The 23,943-nt window shown below is 36.5% G+C and overlaps 1 protein-coding gene across 4 annotated transcripts in view; it reads left to right on the plus strand.

The window, feature by feature from the left end:
• Window positions 1-23,943, plus strand: part of tns3.2 (tensin 3, tandem duplicate 2) — a 45,429-nt gene that overhangs the window by 5,828 nt on the left and 15,658 nt on the right. For 2 of the 4 annotated variants that reach the window (XM_084092037.1, XM_084092036.1), the window contains 10 exons: window positions 1,917-2,026; window positions 2,437-2,497; window positions 2,619-2,694; window positions 3,434-3,563; window positions 4,823-4,900; window positions 5,028-5,108; window positions 12,685-13,515; window positions 16,234-16,343; window positions 16,521-16,650; window positions 17,558-17,638. In XM_084092037.1, the coding sequence (XP_083948163.1) occupies window positions 1,917-2,026; window positions 2,437-2,497; window positions 2,619-2,694; window positions 3,434-3,563; window positions 4,823-4,900; window positions 5,028-5,108; window positions 12,685-13,515; window positions 16,234-16,343; window positions 16,521-16,650; window positions 17,558-17,638 (1,688 nt within the window). Of the gene's footprint in view, window positions 1-1,916; window positions 2,027-2,436; window positions 2,498-2,618; window positions 2,695-3,433; window positions 3,564-4,822; window positions 4,901-5,027; window positions 5,130-12,684; window positions 13,516-16,233; window positions 16,344-16,520; window positions 16,651-17,557; window positions 17,639-23,943 lie in introns of all 4 variants that reach the window. The other 2 variants (XM_084092038.1, XM_084092035.1) reach the window with 2 other exon arrangements.

Consider the following 23,943-nt stretch of genomic DNA (forward strand, 5'->3'; position numbering starts at 1 on the left):
ACTTCTTCAGTAAAATGAGTTATTGTAAAGCTTTAAAAATCGCAACATAAATATTCAGCTCTGATCTGTTGCTGGAACAACACAAAGAAGATGTGTTTGGCAACACTGTAAAGAAGCTATGTATTCTCTTTGATAATGTGGCGCACCCAGAATAGCAGTAAATTTATTTTATTTATTTTTTTCAGGTTTCAGAATCAGGTTTCAAACACTTTTCACGCCTTTATCTTGTTTGGTTTAAAGGGTTAGTTCACCCAAAAAGGAAAATTCTGTCATTAATTACTCACCCTCATGTTGTTCCAAACCCGTAAGACTTTCGTTAATTTTCAGAACACATGAAAATATTTTAATGAAATCTGAGAGTTCTCTGTCCCTCCATTGACAGCTACGCAACTACCACTTTCAAGGCCTAGAAAGGTAGTAAAGACATCCTTAAAGTAACCCATGTGATTCCAGTGGTTTAACCTCAATTTTATGAAGCGACACGAGTGCTTTGCGCAAAACAACAACAACAACATAATTTACCACTGTATTTACAAAATATTAAAGGGGTGGAATAATTCCCTTTTTACAAGATGTAAAATATGTCTCTGATGTCCCCAGAGTGTGTATGTTAAGTTTAAGATCAAAATACCCCACAGATATTTTTATATAGCATGTTAGAATTGTCACTTTTTGAGGGTTAGCAAAAACGCACCGTTTTATGTCTGTTCCTTTAAATGCAAATGAGCTTCTGCTCGCAGCACAGGGGGCGGAGCTTCAACAGCTTGTGTCATTTTAACCCAGACAGACATGCACTGGAAATTTCAAACACTTTTAGGCTTTATATACAAACTGTAGTCAAATGATGTTAACGGAGTCAATGATGGAGAGACTCAAGAAGAAGTGACATCATGTAGAATGCGACAGGACATTTCTGAATGGTTAGTTGATGAATTTATGTATCTTATGTGTAGTGATCTTCAAGTCATTGATTAGCATATTCTGTCATGATAATCTATAAATTGCGTTCCCGGGGGTGGGGTTTATGTAAATTTTAGGGTTTGTGATGTCACTAACCTGGGAGGAATGTCTTGTAGTCCAGCCGTTTGTTGTAGTCCTTAAAGGGACACTCCACCCATTTGCACTAAGCTTTGCATTGTTAGAAACCCAGTCATACTATTGAATGGTCGTGCAACACTCTCTCATTTTCCCCTGAGACGGGAGAAATCCGTTATTTACCTCTAATGGTGCGTTCACACCGGACGCGAATAGCGCGTCAGGCGCGAGTGATTTCAATGTTAAGTCAATGCAAAGACACGTTACGCGCGGAAAAAATTCCTGCGGCGCGAATGAGGCGTTTAGCGCGGCGCGGTAGACGCGAATTCGCCTCATTCGCGTCAACACAACTTGAATGTTTCGTGGTGCTCTCATTAACACGTTGGCGATTAATATTGTGTAAATACACTGGTAAATCGTGTTTTTTTTTTGTTTTTTTTGCGCAAAGCACTCGCACCGCTTTATAAAATTAAGGTTAAACCACTGGAGTCACATGGATTACTTGTATATACTTACTTAATAATCTCTTTACTACCTTTCTGGGGCTTGAAAGTAGTAGTTGCGTAGCTGTCAATGGAGGGACAGAGAACTCTCAGATTTCATTAAAATATTTTCATGTGTTCTGAAAATGAACGAAAGTCTTACAGGTTTGGAACAACATGAGGGTGAGTAATTAATGACAGAATTTTCCTTTTTGGGTGAACTAACCCTTTAAAATATTCATGCATTCTTTTTAAATGCTGATAATTGCCAATTAAGACCAGACTGATGCTTTTTTGCTGTTTTATTTTCAACATCTGAAGTTGTTGTGGGGTTGTGAGGCTTGATTTATCATTGTCTGGTGTCAGTATGAGTGACTGAGGTGTTTGTGGATGGTTCAGGTATGTGCAGGTGTTTGGCAGGCTGCTTGCTCACCAGATCCAAATAAACCCTTCCCCTCTCTTCATCCACCGCGTTCATATCCATCCCATTCCTGACTTCCACCCTACAGGTGAGGAAAATGCCAGTATCCTACGTCCAGTCTTGAGTATTAGTTCACCCAAAAATGAAAATTCTGTCATCATTTACCCACTCTCATGTCGTTCCAAACCTGTATGACGTTCTTTCTTCTGTTGAACACAAAAGATATTTAAAACAAGATCATTAACAAAAATATCTTCAAAATATCTTCTTTTGTGTTTTACAGAAGAAAGAACGTCATACAGGTTTGGAATGAAATGAGCAAATGTGTGTAAATGATGACAGACTTTTCAGAATTGTTTTGGAAATGAAAGTTGTTTATTAACATTAATACTATTTTTAAGCAGTTTTTTATTTTATTGGAAATGTTAAAAATGTGACCTAACTTGACCTATTAAACAAGTGTAATACAATTTTTTTCCTGGGTTTGTTTGTTTTCAGTGTGTCAGCTGTTTATCAGAGTGTATCATGGCACGCAGACAATATACACATCAGGAGTGCAGTAAGACACTGGATATTATATATAAATACAATGTTAAAAAGTATAAAAAAGAAAAAAAGTATTTATCCATGTGATCATATTTAGAATATGTGTATATTTAGGGCTTGTGTATAACTCTCAGCCAGGTTGCCGTAGGTCAGACGGACAGTGTGTGTTTTGTTCTGGAACCGCCACAGATGATCAATGGTGATTTCATGGTGAGATATCTCTCTCTCTCTCTCCCTCTCTCCCTCTCTCCCTCTCTCCCTCTCTCCCTCTCTCCCTCTCTCCCTCTCACTCACTCACTCACTCACTCACTCACATTGTGTTTTCATATTTTATGGACATGAATTGTACATAGACAATTATTTTTGTACTGTACAAACTGTATATTCTATCCCCTTACACTAACCCTACCCATCACAGAAAACTTTCTGCATTTTTACATTTAAAAAAAAAAAAACATCAAGTATGTTTATTAATCCATTTCCCTCATGTGGAACAAATGTCCCCAATGTAATATAAACCTGTACACACATGTTTGTTTCAATATATTATTGAGAACATTGCAGACTTCCATGCATTTTATATCAGGTTAAGTTAACGATATTTTCCTATCACCTAACCCCGTGGCTCTAAAAGTGTGGGGCGCGCAGAGGAACTGCAGGGGGTGCAGGAGATCAGAAAAAAAGAAAAAAGAAAAACGTAAACTGCCATTGCAACGGCGTTCAAGAGTGTGAATAGCGGTTGGCGCCTTGCCTTTATAAAGCAGCACCGAATGCCAATTACACTGAATCGTTCTTCTTTAATCATTCTTCTTCCTTGAAATATTATGACAACCACCTAGTGAGGACATTTTCTTTGTCCTCATTAGTTCAAAAGGCTTATAAATCGTTTTTTACACTAATCTTATGAAAACTGCATACTGTATCCTCTTCATTTCTTCTTTCTCTGCAGATTGCGTGTTATCATAAAAATGTTTCCGTGAGGACTAATGAGACAGTGTTTCGTGTGCAGTTTCACACCGGCGCTCTGTCTGGAGACCAACTTTCCTTGCAGAAACAAGACCTCGATCATGCCAACAAAGGTACCCAAATTGTTTTTGACAAAAATCATCGCACACAAAGGTGGCCCTTGTGATAAAAATCTAAGAAAGTATTTGCATTAGCAAAATAACAAACCAAATGACATTTATCTTGTATGTAGCACAACATTTTTTCGGTAACACTTTATTTTACAGTGTCATTGTTACATATGTTACATGTACTTGTAATTATATGTACCATATAATAACAATAAATTATGCATAATGACATGCAACTAACCCTCAACCAAATCCTAATCCTACCCTAACCCTATAGTAAGTACATGTAGTTGCTTAATATTACTCAGTACTTAAATATATAATTACACTGTAACAATGACACCTTAAAATAAAGTGTAACCAAATTTTTTTATTTATTTTATATATGCAAAGCTTTATATTTGGTACAATGTAATTATTGTGTTCGTGTTGTATTGCAAAACACTTTTGCTGCTATTGAGGTAGGATATGGGTTTGGTGGTATGTTTAAGGTTAAAGGTTGGTTAAAGGGTTTAGGCAAAGGTCAACAGTGTAATTACAGATGTAATAACAGAAATTAAATAGAGCTGTAATTACATGCAGGTTTTTAAAAAATATAAGATCAATGTAAAAACATGTAAGCAATAAGTGCATTCTATCAAATGGTTATTTTATATGTTCGTACATGGTAGATAAAGACACTTTATATAAAGTGGGACTGATACAGCAATGGATACATTGTTCAAATTGATTACTGAAAGTATTTGTACCAGAAATCTGGTCGACAAATGTTGTTGGAAAATGTTCATAGTTAGTTCAATGTTGGCTCTGTTAAAAGCTCTAGCAGCAGTATCTGTATTCCATACGGTTTGGGGCCAACATATGTTTGTACTTCATTATTTTGAATGCAGGTTGGTGTTTCCTGGTGTGTGAGAGGGTGCGTGATTGAGCATGTGACCGAGCCGAATGTTTTTGGTAAATAATGACAGGCAAGACGCATGGTGGCCCGAGCAGATCTGAGAAACAGACAGACAACTTAATTCTTTACACAAACACTTCTGTAATTTTGGTCCTTACAAAATGGGAAACCTTACACAATCAAGACAACCGTAATGTAGATGGACAGAAGCGAAAACTGTCACATGGCTGTGGCAAGCGTGCTTACAAGTCACAAATACATCAACTGTCATTGAACTCATGTGTGTTGATGTTCCCACATTGCTGTGCTGAGTAGTTTTTTCCATCCCTTTTAAGTCATCATTTGCTTTTTGTCTCCATTCAAGACCCAAGATTCCCAGAGGACGGTGTGGTGGAGGTGCTCTTTTCAGAAATTGCGGAGAGAGATCCATCCCTTGCTTCAGGTATCCTTACATTTCTCTGCAATGGAAGATGTTTTCTAGGTCTTTGTGAATTTGTATGATCCAGTATGGCTGGTTTAGGTATTAATAAATGTAGTTATAAATTATCACACTGTTTCTCTATTTCAAGACTGTGGCAACGGAAGGAACAGTTCAGCCGTTGTCATTGAAAATGACCCTCTGGATTCACTACAGGCTCAATGGGACTTCAGTGAGTATTTTACAGCAGCAGGTAACACTGGACACCTCAACTTATTCATAAGATCTTGAATAGAACCAATGAGTTGAGTTTTCCAATGCCTGATTCTGATATCTAGCAAACTATAAATGTGTATATAATGGGAAGAAGCAAGGCATGTTGTCACAGATGTTCAAAAGTTTGGGATCAGTTTAAATAAATGTATACTTTCATTCACCAAGAACGCATTAAACTGTTCAAATGTAACAGTCAAGACATTTATAATTTTACAAAAGATTTCTCTTTCAAATAAATCCACAAAAATATGAAGCAGCACAACTGTTTTTAACACTGATAATTATAATAAATGTTTCTTGAACACAAAATCAACATATTTGAATGATTTCTGAAGGATCATGTGACACTGAAGGCTGGAGTAATGATGCTGAAAATTCAGATTTGCATCACAGATTTAATATATATTCAAAAAGAAGAATATTTAACAATATTACTGATTTTACTGTATTTTTGATCGAATAAATGCTGCTGTGGTAAGTATAAGAGACTTCTTTCAAAATCATTGAAAAGTCTTACTGACCCCAAACTTTTGAAAGGTAGTGTAATTCAGCAAATATATTGAAATATAAAAATGCTTTATGAAGTTAAAAAAAGTTAATGGTAATTTGATAGCTTTTCAGAAATATTGAAACGGTAAAACAGTTATGAAGAAGCACAAAACAATCTATAAAACTGCAAAAATTTAAAACGCACAGTACAACAAAAATTCTAATTGTTGTAGCCAACAGAGGAAAAGTTCTGCTTATTGGCAAATTGATTATGAATATTGGTCAAAAAGCCCAAATATTAGATGATTATCACTAGTCTACAATAATTTGTTGTACACAAAGTTTTTAAATCTCTGTTTTTTTTTTCTTTCCTCATGAATCGCATGTTATGAATCATCATGAATCACAGTTAGTTTATCTTTCTTTCTTTTTTTGTTACACATATCTATTTTGTTTTCTGGAATGTTGTGGAGGCATGTTTCAAATAGACGAGTCTGTATACACTTTGTCTTTATTGACATACAACAAGCGCACTAAATCTGGCTTTGGATTCACTAATTCGGAACATGTTTTCATAGTACTTCGTAGGCCTCTTGTGGGACTTCCGTGGTGAAACCATGCGATTTGTGGATATTTATTTTTAGGAGAGGAAAACAAAAGCATGAATGCACATGTAAGCAGTGTTTATTTCAGGGTGCAAAGAATATTTTTCCGAGACATGAAGTCTCTGTAATGGTCTAGTAATTGTCAAGTAACGGTCTGCTACAGGAAACACGCTTTAACTCTAATGCCATTATTAAGTCTGGGCACTGTTTGCTGAGGTTAATTGGAACATATGAGACTGTGCGGGACTGTTCAGGGTGGGTGGAAAAGCTTAACCTCCTATACAATAATAGTAAAATTCTTGTATTTGACCCCAATCTAATCTTGTTTGGTCTGAGGCCTCCAGACCATAATGACCTGCCAGTTACCATAGTACCACCACAGTGCTCCATGTTATTGCCTTGGCTGTTTCCCTTTGAGGGTTTGTAATTATTGTAAATGTTAACATTGCTGCACTAAATTAATTGTAGTAATAGAGAGCTGCTCAAAGTATATGATGTTTTGTCCTGAAGAGTGAGTCAGAATGTCAAAGCAGTGGGATGGAGCTCAGACATAACAGACCCAGATGATGAGTCGTGATATTCAAGGGCCAGCATGTATAGAGTAGAGTGGGGGCTAACATTTACTACTGGTTTTAGTTTAAGTTGTCTTCTACACAAAGAAAAATGAGGCAGAGAAGAAAACATGTTGAATTCCTACGAATGTACAGTGTGATATATCATTGAAAGCAAGCATAATGGTATTGGATCATTCTATTTAATGCTTCCCTTTCCGGTTTAATATCGTGATATGTAAAATAATAGTTTTGAAAGATTTTATTCATTCAATCATACAATAATGTGTTAATAAATTGTACACGACAATAACGGTAACTGGGTTGATCATTGTATATTTCGGATATGATTTTACAAGCCTTGTGCTCAAGATTGTGAAACTACAGTGTGATTTTTAGAAAGCTATTTTAATAATGATATTTTTACAAATATCCACTTTTAAGTTATCAGATGGTTACTATGTAAAATCGTGATAACACGGTTGACATTTTATCGTACTGAAAAACATAATATATACAATAAGATTGTTCTGGAAGAATTCCATGTTTTGGATGGATAATGATTTTATTGACAATTTTATCTTGTGGCATTAGAACAAAGTTTTTGTTATTTTGGGAGTAGTTTGTTACTTTAAAAGACAAAAAAATTAAATAAGCTTTTATTTCAGTTTAAATAACTGAAAACTGGGGGGGGGGGGTGGGGAGGGGGTGGTATTTAGCTTGTAAACATCTTCCTTTTCCTCAAAAGTAAAGACAAATGTAAGGCTTAAAATAATGGGAACTATGTGGTGAACTGCTGTTCAAAAGTTAGGGCACTCTAAGACGTTTTAATGTTTTTTAAAGACACAAAAACAGTTCATAATTTTGTAACACATTATTACAATTTAAAATAACTCTTTTACATTTTAATATAATTTTTGCATCATTTTTATGCATCATTACTCCAGTCTTCAGTGTAACATGATCCTTCAGAAATCATTCTCATATGATGAGTTGGTGCTTAAAAAAAATAATTCTTCTTATCAATGTTGAACAGTTGTGCTGCTTAATATTTTTGTGAAACAATAAAATAGGATTTATTTGAAATAGAAATCTTTTGTATCATTATTACTGTCACTTTTTGGTCAGTTTAATGCATCCTTGCTTTTCTTTAAAAAAAAATCTTAACATAACATAACAAAATTCGGGGTTGCTGGCACATCTTACCCCATCTTCCCATATCATTTTGCAGAAGTAAATCCGCTTCAGGGAGCGGAACATAGTGAGTGTTTAACTTTATGAAAATGAACTTTGTTCTCTTTGTCCAGTTAAAGTTCAGTGATCAGAGAACTATTAAATCACTTGTTATGGTGGCCCTTTGCACAAGAATTGGAAATTCCAGGGCCGGATATTTAAAGGCGGGGAGTTGTAAAAAAATAAATCCCAACAGCTTAATGTGTGTGTGCATATGTGAGTCTTGATGCACATCTGGTTGTGTGATTCGGTCCCAAGCAGCCGTGTAATTTAGAGATGCCTCATGGTTGGTGCACAAACAGCCTTTACAATTTACAATACTTAACCTCAAATATAGAATTACACGCGCTCACAAACACACACTTGTATGTCTGTAATTATTGCCAGTTGCAGCGACAAACAGTCTGAAGGAATGCTACTGCCAGTCGCTCAAAGTTTCATACTGTTTTTTTTCTCTCTCCTGTTATCTTTCTTTTGCTTTCTTTCAATCTTTCTTTCATCATTTTGTGTTTTTTTTTACCTGACACTCTTGTTCTTTAGTACATCAATACCTCTCTTATCTCTCTCTTTCGCTCTGTCTCTTTGCGCTCCGTCTCTCCACCCACACATAACTCCGCCCTTGTGTTTACATTCCCCACTCCATATTTGGAGGGCTCAAGGTCCTCGGAGGGTCCATGCGCGCTCTACAACAAGCATATGTGTGTGTGTACAGCTGTATACCGAGGAGCATTGGCTGGTTCAAGTGGAATAATGCTTCCCAAGCCAGGATTTTCCCGTACACCCATGAGGGGCACCTGAAAGGGGTTACCTGTGTGTGGAGGTGGAGAGAGAGAGAGAGAGAGCGCGCGAGAGAGAGAGAGAGAACGACGGGGAGAGCGAGCAGCACTGTAAGAGAAAAGGGAGGAGGGAAAACAAGGGGAAAGGGAGGAAAAAGATTGACTGAGAGAAAGAAAAAGTAGAAGAGGAAAGAAAAGGAGACCCAGGGGAGCTGTTATCACCTTATGGGAAAGAATGCATGCTGCCTGTCTGTTTAAAACTGCATGAGCAGAGAAGGACAGAAAGAGAGAGCATGCAGGACAAAATGGGAACAGTCGCCTGCAGGATAAACACGGTCAGGACTGCTTGCCTTTCCCCCCTTTCTTTATTCATTCAAGAAATTTTTTTTTTTTTTTTTTTTTTGTGTAGGCTATTGTATGATCTCTCTTTTCACTTGTGACTCTATCAGATGTCTCTTTATCTTGCTCTTTGTAATAGTTTATATGGTCGAAGTCATCTGTTGTCCTCTCAGATACCTTTGGGTCTGATTCGAGAGGATGTTTCTGGAAAGCATTAGGTTTGTGCCGCTCCGTGCATTTTAGAAGCGGTGCGAGGTGGTGGGATACACTTTCAACAGCAAAACGGCTGATTTGTTTTGTGACTTGTTGAAAGTTCTTGTGATGAATGAATGCAGTTGTGCTTCATTTATCAGGAAAAGTTGCCGCATAAGTCACTTTTGAAGTACTTTTGAGAATTTTCCCGTTTTGCATTTGATGTAGTCTAAAAGCGCTTTGATGAAACATGGGCAGAATATTAAGAAATAGGACCAAGAAAGGACTTTTTGTTAGATTCAAAGTCAAAGTCAAGTGTGTTGTTAATGCATTGGTCCGTTTGAGGCTTTGAGCTAGTTAGTTTTGATCAAGTGGTCTATTATATATTTATTTTAGATTATGATAAAGTGTGTATGATAGTATGGTGACTATTGAATCACAGTTGTTTGTGTGTGTGTGTGTGTGTGTGTGTGAGAGAGTTGCCAGCTGTGGCGTTTTATCATGCATGCCTGGTATTTGGATTTCAGCCTCTTGAGACTAGAGAAGCTTTACTGGTTTAGTTAAAAAGTGTCTGTTTTTCACCAGTTGACATACTGACCAATTTTGCCATTTTCTGATCAGTTTAGGTGTCTTTAACTACTGTATACTTTGGTACTTAATGTGTTCATGTTGTATTGCAAAACACTTTTGCTGCTATTGAGGTGGGGTACAGGTATGGAACGGGACGGGTTTGGTGGTATGTTTAGGTTAAGAGGTAGGGTCAACTGTATAATTGCAGAAAACATATGTAAAAACATATACACATTTAGTGCATTATAATAAATGATGAACTTATATTTTAGGACTTAGGATTTTAATATGATTGCAGAAAATAAGCTCTGTGACCAACAGAAGTTTATGACTCTTAAATGTTTTATTCATGTAATCACAAATTAAACTTTTATGAATTTTGAAGCCTACATACAATCAGCAGAAGTAAAAAGCTAAACTTAGTTATAACGTAAACTCTTTCAGTCTTTATTTAAAAAACTTTTACCATGAAAGTTTGAGCTAGAATCGTTTGCAAGAGTGTGATTATAAACACTATAAGGCTGTGAAAGGGGACTAGTGAGTAAGTGAGTTTACACATCTGTTCATTATGATGACGTTTAAATTCTCCGACAACCTCTTCAGTCCCATTTAGACACTTGTTAGCAATCACCTTTTTCAAGACAACTAAAAGCTTTAACAAATCACAAGGGGGTGTTATGAAATATTTTATGTCGTAGAGTAAAACATGAAAATGTCTTGAGCTTGTGTTCACCCCATACCTTATTTCAGGCATTTAACCAAAAACTCATTGAGTTCAGGACGATGTAACTGGTAGTGCTACAATATAAACTCGTTTTCTGGTCAAAATTGACCTAAATGTCGGTGTTTACGTGCATTTGTACAGCCTGCATGTGTGATGCTGCCTGCTGACTTCATTGTGAACGGTAGATATGTGTTATCAGTCATGAGTGTGTGTGTGAGTGTGTCATGACACATGATGCTATCTGCCGAGATCTGTGTTCAGCTGCCGCTGGCTGACTGATGTGTCTTTGCTAGAACACACACAACGGCCACACAAAGACATCTAGATCTGTGTATTTGTGTGATGACTAAGGTGTCTGACACTCGCAAGAGACGTGTTAACATCACCACCGTATCCCAGACTGTGACACACAGGGCTAAATGGAGGAGGAGTGGGTGAAGTACCTCTGATAAACATGTTTAAAATGAAGTGCATTCACATATCAGAGATGCCAACTGTGAAAATCTCTACAATCGCATCTGTTGCTGAAATCTTTTGCTTTTGCATGATGTTTCATCCACACCAATAGGTGTCAGTATAAATTTATATAGGCCAGAGAGTGATATATGTAGATACACAAATTACTTAAAGGGTTAGTTCACCCAAAAATGAAAGTCCTGTCATCATTTACTCACCCTCATGTCATTCTAAACCCATGAGACTTTTGTTCATCTTTGGAACACAAATGAAGTTATTTTTGATCAAATCTGAGCGATTCTGTCCCTCCATTGACAGCTACGCAACTACCACTTTGACTAGGGCTGCACGATTAATCGCAAATAACATGAAATTACACTTAAACCGATTTGGCTTAGTGCAATTATGAAATCGCAAAGGCTGTGATTTATATTTTATGCGCAGCTTGTCAGTGAAGCATGGCTCTGTGATCAGTAGAAATTCTGCTCCATCTGAAAGCATTGCGAGTTTGAGTCGTGCATTTGAAAAAGCAACACGCATCAAAAATCTTTCCAAACATGAGAAGCATTTATGAACCTCTTGTCCAACAATAGACAACATTTAATAACATGTTTTTCACTCCCAACTCAATTCATAACGTCAGTTGAATGTTTAAAAACATCCTTCAGTGAGATGATGTGGCTTCTTACACAGAATAATGCACACAACATATTATTTCATAGTATTCCATACAGTGATAAAGGCTATGTCGATTAGCTTTGAAGTATAAATATACTTTATCATCATGAAAATACCCGAGAAGGCTTGAAGAACTCCCGATATATTGTCGTATTCGTGTGTTTATTAGTCATGTCTAATCAATCAAAGCGTTTCAATCTTCTGTTTATTCAGCTACATATAGTAAGAAGCCCATAGGGATTTCCTGGAATAATGTGCGTTATCTACTTCTGCAGGGCATATTTGGAGTTTCTGTGTGAGAGCGCCCTCTGGCTTTCAGATGGAGCAGCATTTACTACTGATCACAGAGCCTTGCTGCACTGACAAGCTGCGCATAAAATAATCACAGCCTTTGCCAAATCACGTGCGGTTTAATTTCGATTAATCATGTAGCCCTAACTTTGACACTTTAAAAAGTTCATAAAGAGATCGTAAAAGTAATCCATAGGAATTGAGTGGTTTAGTCCAAATTTTATGAAGAGACACAATCGCAATATGCTGAACAGATTTAACTTAGGATTTTATTCCTTCGATTAAAAACTGAAAGAATTTGTCGGAAGCTTATTGGTGGTGATGTTGAGGTCATGTGACAGTGGTGTAGTTAGTTTATTGCCTACATTTAGCTTTTTACTTCAGGCCATTGTATTTAGACATCAACATGAACAAAAGCTGTGTTTATTTGTGAAAATGCTCTTGATGGTCAAAACGTGCAAGTATCATAAACTTTTGTTGTTCATAGAGCTTATTTTTTGCAATAAGGAATAAACCTATTGGGTTTTTGTCGAGGGAACCAGTGTTATGCTAACTTCCGGGTTGGCCTATACATTTATGTCATCCCCGCACCACTCTATACTGATTATTTTTGTTCTTTCTTCCACAGCCAAGCCAAATGAAGGCAACCATTCTCTGAGCAGTGACTCTGGACTCTCCAGCTCCTCCCAGTGGACTGGAGGACAAGCCTCTGGGCTCACGATCAGCTACAGCTCTGAGGAGCATACTCAGCTCCACAGAGGTAATCCTGGGCTCAGAATGGAGGAGGAACAACCTTCGCTAGGCATCCCGAGACACGACCCTATAGCCAGTCAAGCTACATTTGATCATTCCAGTCATTTAAATGGTAAAGTTATGTTCATAGAGCGGGAGACGGACATTATAGATGATGACGACAACATCACCACCCCTAATAACGCCATTGCTGCTTTTTCAGACTCTAAAGACACACTATCTTCAAAGGAACTGTCTGGTTTGTCTTCAGGTGAATGTCAGAACTCTGGAGCTCCTCCTGCCATATTTAGAGATAATGTGAGTTCCTCAAACACACTCATACGCTCATCAGTAACTACTGGATATCAGACACATATATGGGTGAAACAGCAGCAGTCGGTGTCGCAGTCCACCTCTTACACACACACTCCATCAGACAGACTGGAACACAAGGAGGAGACGGAGCTCCAAACAGGTGCAAGCAAACCTTCACTACCAGACAACGGCTTTCCAGAGGCGCAGTCAGAGCCAGAGAAGGACGATGAGTTTGCAACACTGGCTTTGGATATAGATCAATCAATCGAACAGCTCAATCAGCTGATCCTGGACCTTGATCCTGAATTTGAGCCAATCCCCACACAGGCAACGAGCAACATGACCCGCTCAGCCTCCCTTCACACCAATGGAAAGACGCACTCAGGTGGAAGGGCCAAATCCCACCTAGCAGGTAAGAGCAAATCCTAATACATTCACCAATACTAAATCCATTTACTGATTTCAACTGACCAGCAATCCACCAACAGTCACTATATATATATATATATATATATATATATATATATATATATATATATATATATATATATATATATATATATTATTATTTTTTTTTTATTTTTTTTTTGTCTGAACCTAAAACCCATAGCATGCTGTCAGTTTATATCAAATACTTTTAATTTAATTAATTGCTCAGCATTTCATTGTTATGGTTGTAAAATCAACTCAATATAAAATATAAAAGTAACTAAAAATATATCATAGTTCATCCAACAATGTGGTGTTTATTAGATTTACACTACAGTTCAAAAGAAGAGGATCAGTAAGGTATTTGTCATTTAAATTGATCAAAAGTGACAGTAAGCACATTTAAAATGTTACAAAATATTTTTTTAATCTAAAATAATGCTGTTATTTTGAACATTCAAAATACAAAATACATTCAAAGCAGCAGCTGTTTTCAACATTGATAATAATAAGAAATGTTTTTTGGTCATCAAATCAGCATATTAGAATAATTTCTGAAGGATCGTGTGACACTGAAGACTGGAGTAATAATGCTGAAAACTTTAATTTGTAATATTATTATACAATATTACTGTTTTCATTGTAATTTTAATCAAATAAACGCAGCCTTGGTGAGCATAACTCACTTTCAAATTCTTTCAAAAACATATAAAAATGTTACCGACCCCAAACTTTTGAATGGAAGGCCTAGTGTGTATGTATATAAGCATATATATATTACCATCACATTTCAATTATATATATGCATTTTTGTAGCTTTCAGTGGCATTTTTGTCTTGTTCACTGGTTGATTTCTGAGCCTGCAGTCTAGTGACTTTGAGCTGATGTTTCCATTGAGGTTTCTATTGGCACTGGCCTAAATTATGTTAATAAATGCCCACAAGTAACATACAATGGTTCTCTATGTGCAGCTCCTGACAGGTTTTCTAAAGAAAATAAAGTCCTGCCTTTCATTTCAGTGAGTATGTGTGCGCGTGTGTGTAAGTGTGACTGTGTTTGAATGTATAAACATCCAGGTCTAGAATGGAGTGCTTGCATCTTGCAAAAGTGACCTCTGAGCTGCTTTTTTCTTTAAAATTTGACATAATCATATTTCTAGTGGTGTATTAACACTGCCATTGACAACTATTTAGTGACTTCCTAATAATGTTATATTGTGCTCTTTACAAAACACATCTGTGATGTAGTCTCCACATAAACTCAATACTCTGGCTTCTTTGACCTCAGCAGACTGAACGGGTCTTGTTGCTTTTGAAGTGTGTCCCCTGCCTTGCATGTGTCTCCTGTCTATTCTTTTAGAAGATCCTTTCAGCAGTATCAGCCCATGTCAGAGCAGCTCTGGCACCTGGAATGTAGTCCTTTAGTTGAGTGGTGAATTTATCCTGTTGAACAGAAATCTACGCAGAGTGTTATTATTACTATAGTATGTCACTAGATATATGCCCTGTGGTGTGTGTGTGTGTGCGTGTGTGTGTGTTTGAATACACATGTGTAAGGGCTGAGGAATGCTTTTGAAGTGAGTGTCTCCTGACACACAAAACATGTTGTCTTTCCTCATCGCTGAGTCTTGAGGATTTTTAAAGTGATAGTTAACAGAGCCTGTACTGTTGGCCATTTGTAATCAATTATTACCATGTTTTATAGTCATTATGAAAAACTGGGATCCAAAGTAGTTTTTTTTTTCAACCTGAAAATAATCAAAGTTTAGGATTAAAAAGATTAGATAACCAAGAAATGTTATGTAAAATGAATAGGAATTTTTAAGACTGGATTGACACTTATCAAATAAGCAAATCTGTGTTATTGATAATATGAGTCTTTGTACAGACAGTCTGATTTTCCACCTGAAGCTCAAGATTCACTCTGGATTTCAAACAATTCTAGAGAAGATGATTCATTAGTTTTCTTTTTCATGCATCTTTTTCATTTGGTGCTGGTATTAAAGTAAAATACAGAAACTAAAAAAGACATCATGAAAACCGTTTTGTTCATACTTTTATGTGTACAATTTATGATGGAAATTGTGTGAAAATGCTTCTGTTTTGCATATTTGTTTACTGGTCTAGTAAAATTTAACCACCTATACTGTATACAACAGTTTATTTTGAATACTAAAAATCTCATGCATGTATGCATTTACTTGTTTATTTACATTTTTTTATTTTATTTTATATTTATTTAATACTTATTTCATGATTATTTGCTTATTTAATTCATATTTATTTATTTATTTATTTGTATTTATTAAATTTCCATGTATCTATATTTAATGTTTATTCATTTATTTATTGTGGAATGTATTTTCTTACAGCCCTGATGTAAATGGCTTCTCCTCATGGAGCTTATCAAAACAAGCATTGTATAAGAACATTCTATTTTAGGTCATGCTGTATGAAACACATTAACTTTGTTTGATGTTGTTAGAAAATTATGAATAAGAGTGAGATTTCTGAATGACTGGTCACAGTCAAATGTGAACTGCCATTCAGTGAAAATCAGTTGTGAATGCCTACTAAATAATCTCTCTCTCTCTCTCTCTCTCTCTCTCTCTCTCTCTCTCTCTCTCTCTCTCTCTCTCTCTCTCTCTCTCTCTCTCTCTCTCTGTCTCTCTCTCTCTGTCTCTCTCTCTCTCTCTCTCTAGGTTGGAGACAGAAACAGCTCAGTGATGTCTCTGAATACTCTGTGCTGCGGAGTGCAGGTGGTAATCAAATCCAGAACATCCAGAGATTCTCCTTTGGCACACCATCAACGGTATAAATACACACATATTTATACCTGCACAATTACTTCATAAATGTATAGCCTCAAAACTAGTGCAATTGAATCGCTCACCAACCCTGTACAAACTTCTGCCCAGTCAACTAAAATACAAGAAATACACCCGGAACATTCCTACAACAATGCCTTGTGTGTTTTTGTCTGTTCCAGAGAGGTCTATATCACACTGACACTGTTGACTTTGGTGACCACCCTCCAGAGGTTGACAGCCCACTGTGGGTGGGGCTTGATCAAGTTCCGCCCACACCGGCATTTCCTGTGACACCCCCCTCTCCATATGGTAAGGCTGACACGGTGTTTAATGTTTGTTATGTGAGTTTGAAATTGTGAGGCATGTGAAGCCTTTCACAGTCTTATAACCCTCTGCTCATGTAATATTTTAAATGTAGTCTTTTTAAAGATATCATGGCACCCTTTTGTGGTCACTTATGAAAAAAATATAGTGTAGTACTAAAGTAATACCTTTTAAGGTAATTTAACAGTATTCTCAGAATTCCACAAGCAGGGAGCAACAACAGAAAAAGCCATATCACCCTTTTGATTTTAATCTAGTTTTATGAACAAGGAGCACCATCTAGTTAGATGATTTCAGTCTTCTAGCATTTTGTTGAAAAACCAAAAGGTCAGGATGGGTTGATTGGCACTGAGAAATACCTGTATATAGCAAATTAAACAATATGTGATGAGACAAATGCATAAATTACGGTATCCGTGTATGTAGTAGTACAAATCGATTTCAGTATGGAGATAAGTCAGTAGAAGCCAGCCTTAACAACACTGGTAACCTGCTTATGAAGTACTAATGCAAGAGTCTAGAATAAAACCCAGGTTCTTAACACAATCAGAAACGCTTGACGAAATAGAGGCTAGCCTACTTGGTCTCCTTGATGGCAGAAAGAGATCCAAAAACAACACACTCTGTCTTATTAGGGTTAAGATGGAGAAAATTACTGGCAACCAGGCTTTCTCCTCACCAAAGCAATGTACTTGTGAACAAAATTGAGACCCACTTGGATCGAGTGAAATATATAGTTGTGTATCATCAACATATAAATGATACAAAATGTTGTATGTATGAAAGATTTAGCCTAATGGACATATATACAATGAAAATAAAATTGGTCCAAGGATAGAACCCTGTGGCACAACACTACTTAATGTGCTTAAATGTCACTTTCTCCTCACAGTGAAGAGTGCACATGACTTCATCCCTTCAAGACCTGGTTCTCAAACCAGTAGACACTACATGAGCTCTCCAATATGGCAAGGTAATCAGCTACCATAGTGGCTACATCCTTATGCTACTTCCTTTTACTTTAGCAAAATTATGTCTGCATCTACATGAGAGGATGAGAATGTGTGCGAATATTGTTTTGTGTATGTCTTTGGTCAATCCATTCAAGGAAATAATTCAACTGTATTTTGCACAATTTTGACCTTTAAAAGCGGTCCCCTGTAGCAAAGTTTGTCTTGCTGCTGTCACAATATCTGTGCTGCTCAAAATAACTCTGCTACAGGAAGTGGCCCTCTGGGTCAGGATGCATACTTCCTGTAAACCTGGTCATTCAGTGCTTTGGGAACTTGGAACTGGGTGCTTAGAATTAACCCCAAATTATACTTTAGTTTTGACGCGAACAGTATGCATACATGTAAACACACAGCCTTTTAAAGTACATTCCGTTTCATATTGTGCACAATACACAGACGCTCTCGACACGTGCACTAGAAAATTTCATCCTTGTCTATTGTTTGCATTATTTATCTCCAGAAGTTTTGATAAAAATGTTACAGCTATCTCTTAACCCCCTCACACAATACTTTGTTTATCGCCTATTGTTCTTGCGATCTCCAGTAGCTTGTTGTTGTTGTTCTGTCTGATCCGTTTCTTTTTTTCACTGTGAAACAACTGCCCTTTGTCGAGCAACTAATTAGCACAAAAAAATAAATAATTCATGACACATACTTGAGCCAAGCGTCTGATGGCGAAATGTGAACTCAGTTTTAGACATACCGTAGCATAAATGTAAAAATGAAAGGAAGCTTTTTTTTTTTCTTTTTTTTTTTTTTTACCAGCCAACTCCATATTTGTTAAACTAATGCAAAAAGAACAACAACAAAAAACAAAGATAAATATTAATCATAGTCGAATACATCATCACTTTCGCAAAAACCTAGACTAAGATTCAAATAACACTCATAAAAAAATCATTCCATCAGTCAGTTATGTAACTTTTAATGAGGGAAATACTATTGCCTGATTAAATCTTAATGAGGAAGCACAGGAAAACTATAAGATAGATTGCAAGAGCAATGGAGACCGCATTATGCCACATTATATTACAACATACCTCACACATCCAAAAAGACTATTTTATTTGTGGATTTTTGTATCTTGTATGTATCTTTTTATATGATACATTTTACTTTTTACTGTATAAATAACATTGATAGATGGACATAAATTCTCAGCTACAGACTGAAGTCATGGCATTAAATGTTTTTACAATTAAATAATATATAATCTTTAAGTCAGAGTATCTGTCTAATAGTCCAATTTTGGTCATTACAAGATTCCTTAGTATTTTACATGAAAATAATAAAAACAAAAAACAGTGATAATACAATAAATTAGTTTCATTATACAATGTTCAGCACATCCGACCTTCAGCAAGTTGGCCCAGAGGACGGAGGATGTTGTATATTTTAATTTCCTGATGTGGGAAGATTTGAAGGTTATGTAACTTCAGTCCATCTATGTTTAAGTGTCTAAATAAACAGGAGAAAATAGAAGCTCTTACAGTCAAACTCTCACTGACAGACAAATGCAAATATTTACACAGACTTTTGAGGGGGAAGGAAGGAAAAAGCACTGTCCCTTTAAATGGATTTATGCGCTACAGTGGCTGAGGTCACATAAGGTACGCTACAGTCTGATAAAGGGGAAACAGGAAAAGTATTTTTTCATAACAACAATCTAAATATGAATTTTCTCCTTAGCAATTGAATTTAGATATAAAGTTAAATTTAGCTGGGAATTTCGTCTATGATTTAAGAGCTTTTTTTCCCCCTTTTTGTGTTCTTGTGAGTTGTTTGAAAATGTTATTTATTTATTTTTATATATACTACTGTTCAATTTTTTTTTTTTTTAAGTGTCTTTGAAAGAAATCTCTTATGCTCACGAAGGCTGCATTAAAAATACCCCCAAAACAGGATTCCTTTTGTTCAAGATTTGATGAATAGAAAGTTTTTCAATTTTTCATTAAAGTTTAATGCATCCTTGCTGAAAAATTCTTACTGAACCAAACCTTTGAACAGTGGTGTATAAAAATACATCTTTAAACAAAATAAATTCACTTTAGAAACCTCGTACTTGAGAATGTGTCTTGGATCGATAATGATAAAATATTTTTCCTCCTGTTTTGCATTTCTCTAATTACAAATTGTTATTATATAATTTTAGTGACTTATAAAAAGTGAAGAATCTAAAGTATGTGTTTGATTTATTTTAGATCATCACATTTCAAAATCCTAAACATTGTTCTTGTAATACAGATTTTATTCCCCACGTTTTGAAGTACAGACTTAAAAAGTTTTAGTCATTTGAGAGTAAAATGAAGTTTATTTTGATAAACTTGATTTGATCATAAAACCTCATTAAATTAAGTTAGATCGATATTTAAATGAGTGAAATTTTCTGCCAAGTCGGAGCAAATGAGCAAAGTCATAATAGTCATCTTTGTCATGTAAAAATAAGGATGCTTGCATGTTTTTACTCCAAAACAAGCCCAAAATACAGATGAGGAAAATGACTGTTTTGCATAGAAGCAGATGTTGTGCGCTGTAGAACATAAGGGAGTCCATAAAAGGACGTCCTCACCCCTGACCCCAGCGCTGCCGTTTGGTTAGGTGAAACAGACTGTGAGAGTCTGCGGAGAACAATGCTTGAATGGCCTATCAAAGGCAGGAGAGCACTCATGAACTCGTATGCTAATGAAACCATGGGGGTCTTTCACTGCCTTTCTGCCTCATGCCAGTTGGAGGCAGTCGTCATCCCTCCCTCCCTCCCTCTTCCTTTCCTTCATCCCTCCCCCTTCCCTCCCTCCTCAAGGCTGGAGTCAGTCAACCAGTCCCGCTGGAAGAATGACGTGAAGTAGTTTTCCATCTGGGGTTTAACAGAATTCCAAAATCTCAATGACTTCATTCAGGCTAGACACAAATGAGTAGAGAGAAGGAGAGAGGAAGGGGACAGAGTTGGACAGAACAGCAACTGTGTGACGTGCAGCCCGTGGTCAGTGTTTGTGCCGGGAAGCGGACAGCACGAGAGAGAGAGAGAGATAATGTGAGGTGGAATAAGTGACAAAGCAGGCAACGTTACAGACTGGGGCCATGAAAGAGTGACACTGGGAAACAAAGTAAGCGTGCAGCAGTGGCCGGCAAGTCCAGCTAATATTCTGTGGATGATTAGCTCTTATGAGGAACACTTCAGCATGACTGCTTCTCTAGGTATGCAGGAAAAGATTTTGTCATTTTGACCCAACTTTTTGACTCGTGCTTGCATTTGTGTGTGTGTGTTTGTGCCTGTGTGCATTTGCCTGTGTCTTTGTATGCTAATACCTCAGCCATTTGCTGTATCCATCTCTGGCAGACTTGAATTGTCTTCTTGTCGGCATGAAGTCTATGTGTGAACATCCCCCTCACTATGGAGAAGACTTTCTCTTCTTTTCTCTTCTCTTCCCTTCTCTAATCTTTTATTACATCTTTAGTAGACTGAAAATATTTTTTTTATACTATATCGGTCTTTATAGTGGTTTTCATTTGAAGTGTGTGTGTGTGTGTGTACGCACGGTTTGTGCACTTTTAGTTTGTTTGTATGTGAATGTTTCCTGTTTCAGCTGGCCCTTGGACACTATGTCTGAAGACCTTAATTGGTTATTTGCATTGCAAAAACTTTACTGATAAAGACAAACACATTTAAAGCCCCAATATTTGTGCTCGGACTACCCTATATTTTGTTGGTTCTGTCAGTGTTTGGCATTCCTCACGTGCTTTCTCACAAACAGCAGAGCACTACTTTACCAGTGGGGTGTTTTGTGGAAAACATCTTGCTTTCACTCTTTTCTAAAGCTCATTTACACTTGACTTGTCCTGTAATTTACCTCAGATTGGTGATTTAAGCTTTGCCACTTTCTCATCAGGCCTAGGAGATTTATCAGGCAACCGTGGGAGGTACTAAAACAAAAAGAGATGGATGTGGTGCTCTTGTCGTGAGTGGATGTGTGTAGTGGTGAGCACTTTGATGGAGATGGAGTGGAGACAGTGGACACTATTCTTCTCTCTGTCTCTGGACAAAAGACAGTTTTGTGTGGGCCTGTCCAAATGAATGTGGACGAGGAAAGAATGTGTTATGTAATCGGGTCAGTTTGAACTGAAATTCATTTAATTAGAGCTTGAGAATGAAAAGCATGCAACCAAATTATCAAAGCAAACATTTTGGTTTGTTTATTACTGTTCTTTTACTATATGACACAATTTGGCAAAGAATAGGAACAAAGGCTTACATAGCAACACTGAATGGAGCAACAAAACATTTCAAATACTGCATAAACCACAGCATAATCAGTAAACTGTTACAAAAGTTACAAATGTGATAAAAAAGCGGATAAAAATGGTGAAGAAACTAAAAGAAATGGTGGCCAGTTATAGTATCTACAATTTGACATCTCCATTACTTAATTAAATAAAAAATGTAAAAGACAGGATCTAAAATACTTTCCCTTAAATAATTACAAAATATTTCATATTAATATTTAAATATAGCAGTATATAGCAGAAATATTTTAATTTCCTTTCAGTAATGTTGTAAAAACAATAAACTTATAAAAAATTAATACAGCACTTAATATTAAATACTTTCCCTTAATTACATTATAAAAAAAAAAAATCTAATGTTAAATATTCTTTTCCTTTTATTTTAGCTTATAAAATATACAAATAATACAGCATATAATATGAAATACTTTACCTTAATTACAATCTAAAATTATTAATATAAATAAAAATAATAATTGAATATTAAAACCAATATATTATATAACATTAAACTTTCTTTTATTTATATTATAAAATAACAACACTGTAAAAAGTCGTGAGATCAATAAATTGACAACATAATGTTTTTACTCTGCTTTAAATCATCAAAATAAGGTCAATTTTAACTTTTTTTGTTATAAAAAAAGTCAGTTGAATGTAATTTAAGTTGAAATGACTTAAACATCCAAGTTGATTATATAAAGATTTAAGGCAGCAACTTTTTTGTACAGTGAATCTTTACAAATGAACATCTATCTATAAATTACAGGAACGTCTGTCTGTGTGTCTGTTATTCGCATATCTCTCGAACCGTTAGTCCGATGGATTTCAAACTTGACAGGTGTCTTGCTACGGGCACGAGTAAGTGCAGTGCCAAGTTTGACGTTGTTTGGATTAGAAATGCAAAAGCTATCGTTAAATATATCTGTAAAAGAAGCACTTAGAAGGTTGTGGTTTAAAAAGAAACATTCTGACATAAACACTGTCAGCTAAACAAAGTCAGCTACACTGTTTACTTCTGAATATTATATTTTATTCACGGCCATCATTTGTAGTAGCCTATTCACAAACTGTTTGCTCAAGCGTAGCGTTTTTTCGGAGTTCACTGTGTAGCCTGCTCCCTGAATCGTTGTGCTTATTCATTTGTGGATGTTAACTGAATCTGTAAGTCAGCTACGCTGTTTACTTCTGAATATTATATCTATCTATAAATTACAGGAACGTCTTTCTGTCTGTCTGTGTGTGTGTGTCTGTTATTCGCATATCTCTCGAACCGTTAGTCCGATGGATTTCAAACTTGACAGGTGTCTTGCTACGGGCACGTGTAAGTACAGTGCCAAGTTTGCCGTTGTTTGGATTAGAAATGCAAAAGATATCGTTAAATCTATCAGTAAAAGAAGCACACATTGGCTTTTGCCGCTCTAGCCGCTGGCCACTCCCCCAGTGAGCACAGCGCAGGACCAGACACAGAGAGGGTCGAAGCAGCGGAGCTTAAGGGTAGGGTATGGGATGTGCAAAACGGCCGGCAGATTTTGAAAATACACAACTCAAATGGTCCTACCTTCTTTCCTCCAACGCTGGCCCTGACTCCAACCATTCATGTGGAGGGAGGGGGGTATGTTACGACCGTTTGATTGACGAACTTACTGTCCAATGATTCTAGGTGGTCTTGGAAATGATCGGCTGGAGTTTTTCGAGTCCTGCCCGTTCCACAGATGATTAAATTGCTTAATTTTCATTTCAGTGCTTCTAACTCAGTGACTTTTGTAAGTGGGTTAGGAATAGGATTTCAAGTGATTTTGAAAAAATGGACAAAAAAGAGAATCACATACTCCACCTTTAAGTAGCGTTTTCTCGGAGTTCACTGTGTAGCCTGCTCCCTGAATCGTCGCGCTTATTCATTTGTGGCTGCTAACTGAATCTCAGCTACACTGTTTATTTCTGAATATTATATTTTATTCTGGTGCGCTTAACGTTATCGCTA

The sequence above is a fragment of the Abramis brama genome (genome assembly GCF_963993115.1).
Source record: "Abramis brama genome assembly, chromosome: 18".
In the NCBI taxonomy this organism is placed as follows: domain Eukaryota; kingdom Metazoa; phylum Chordata; class Actinopteri; order Cypriniformes; family Leuciscidae; genus Abramis; species Abramis brama.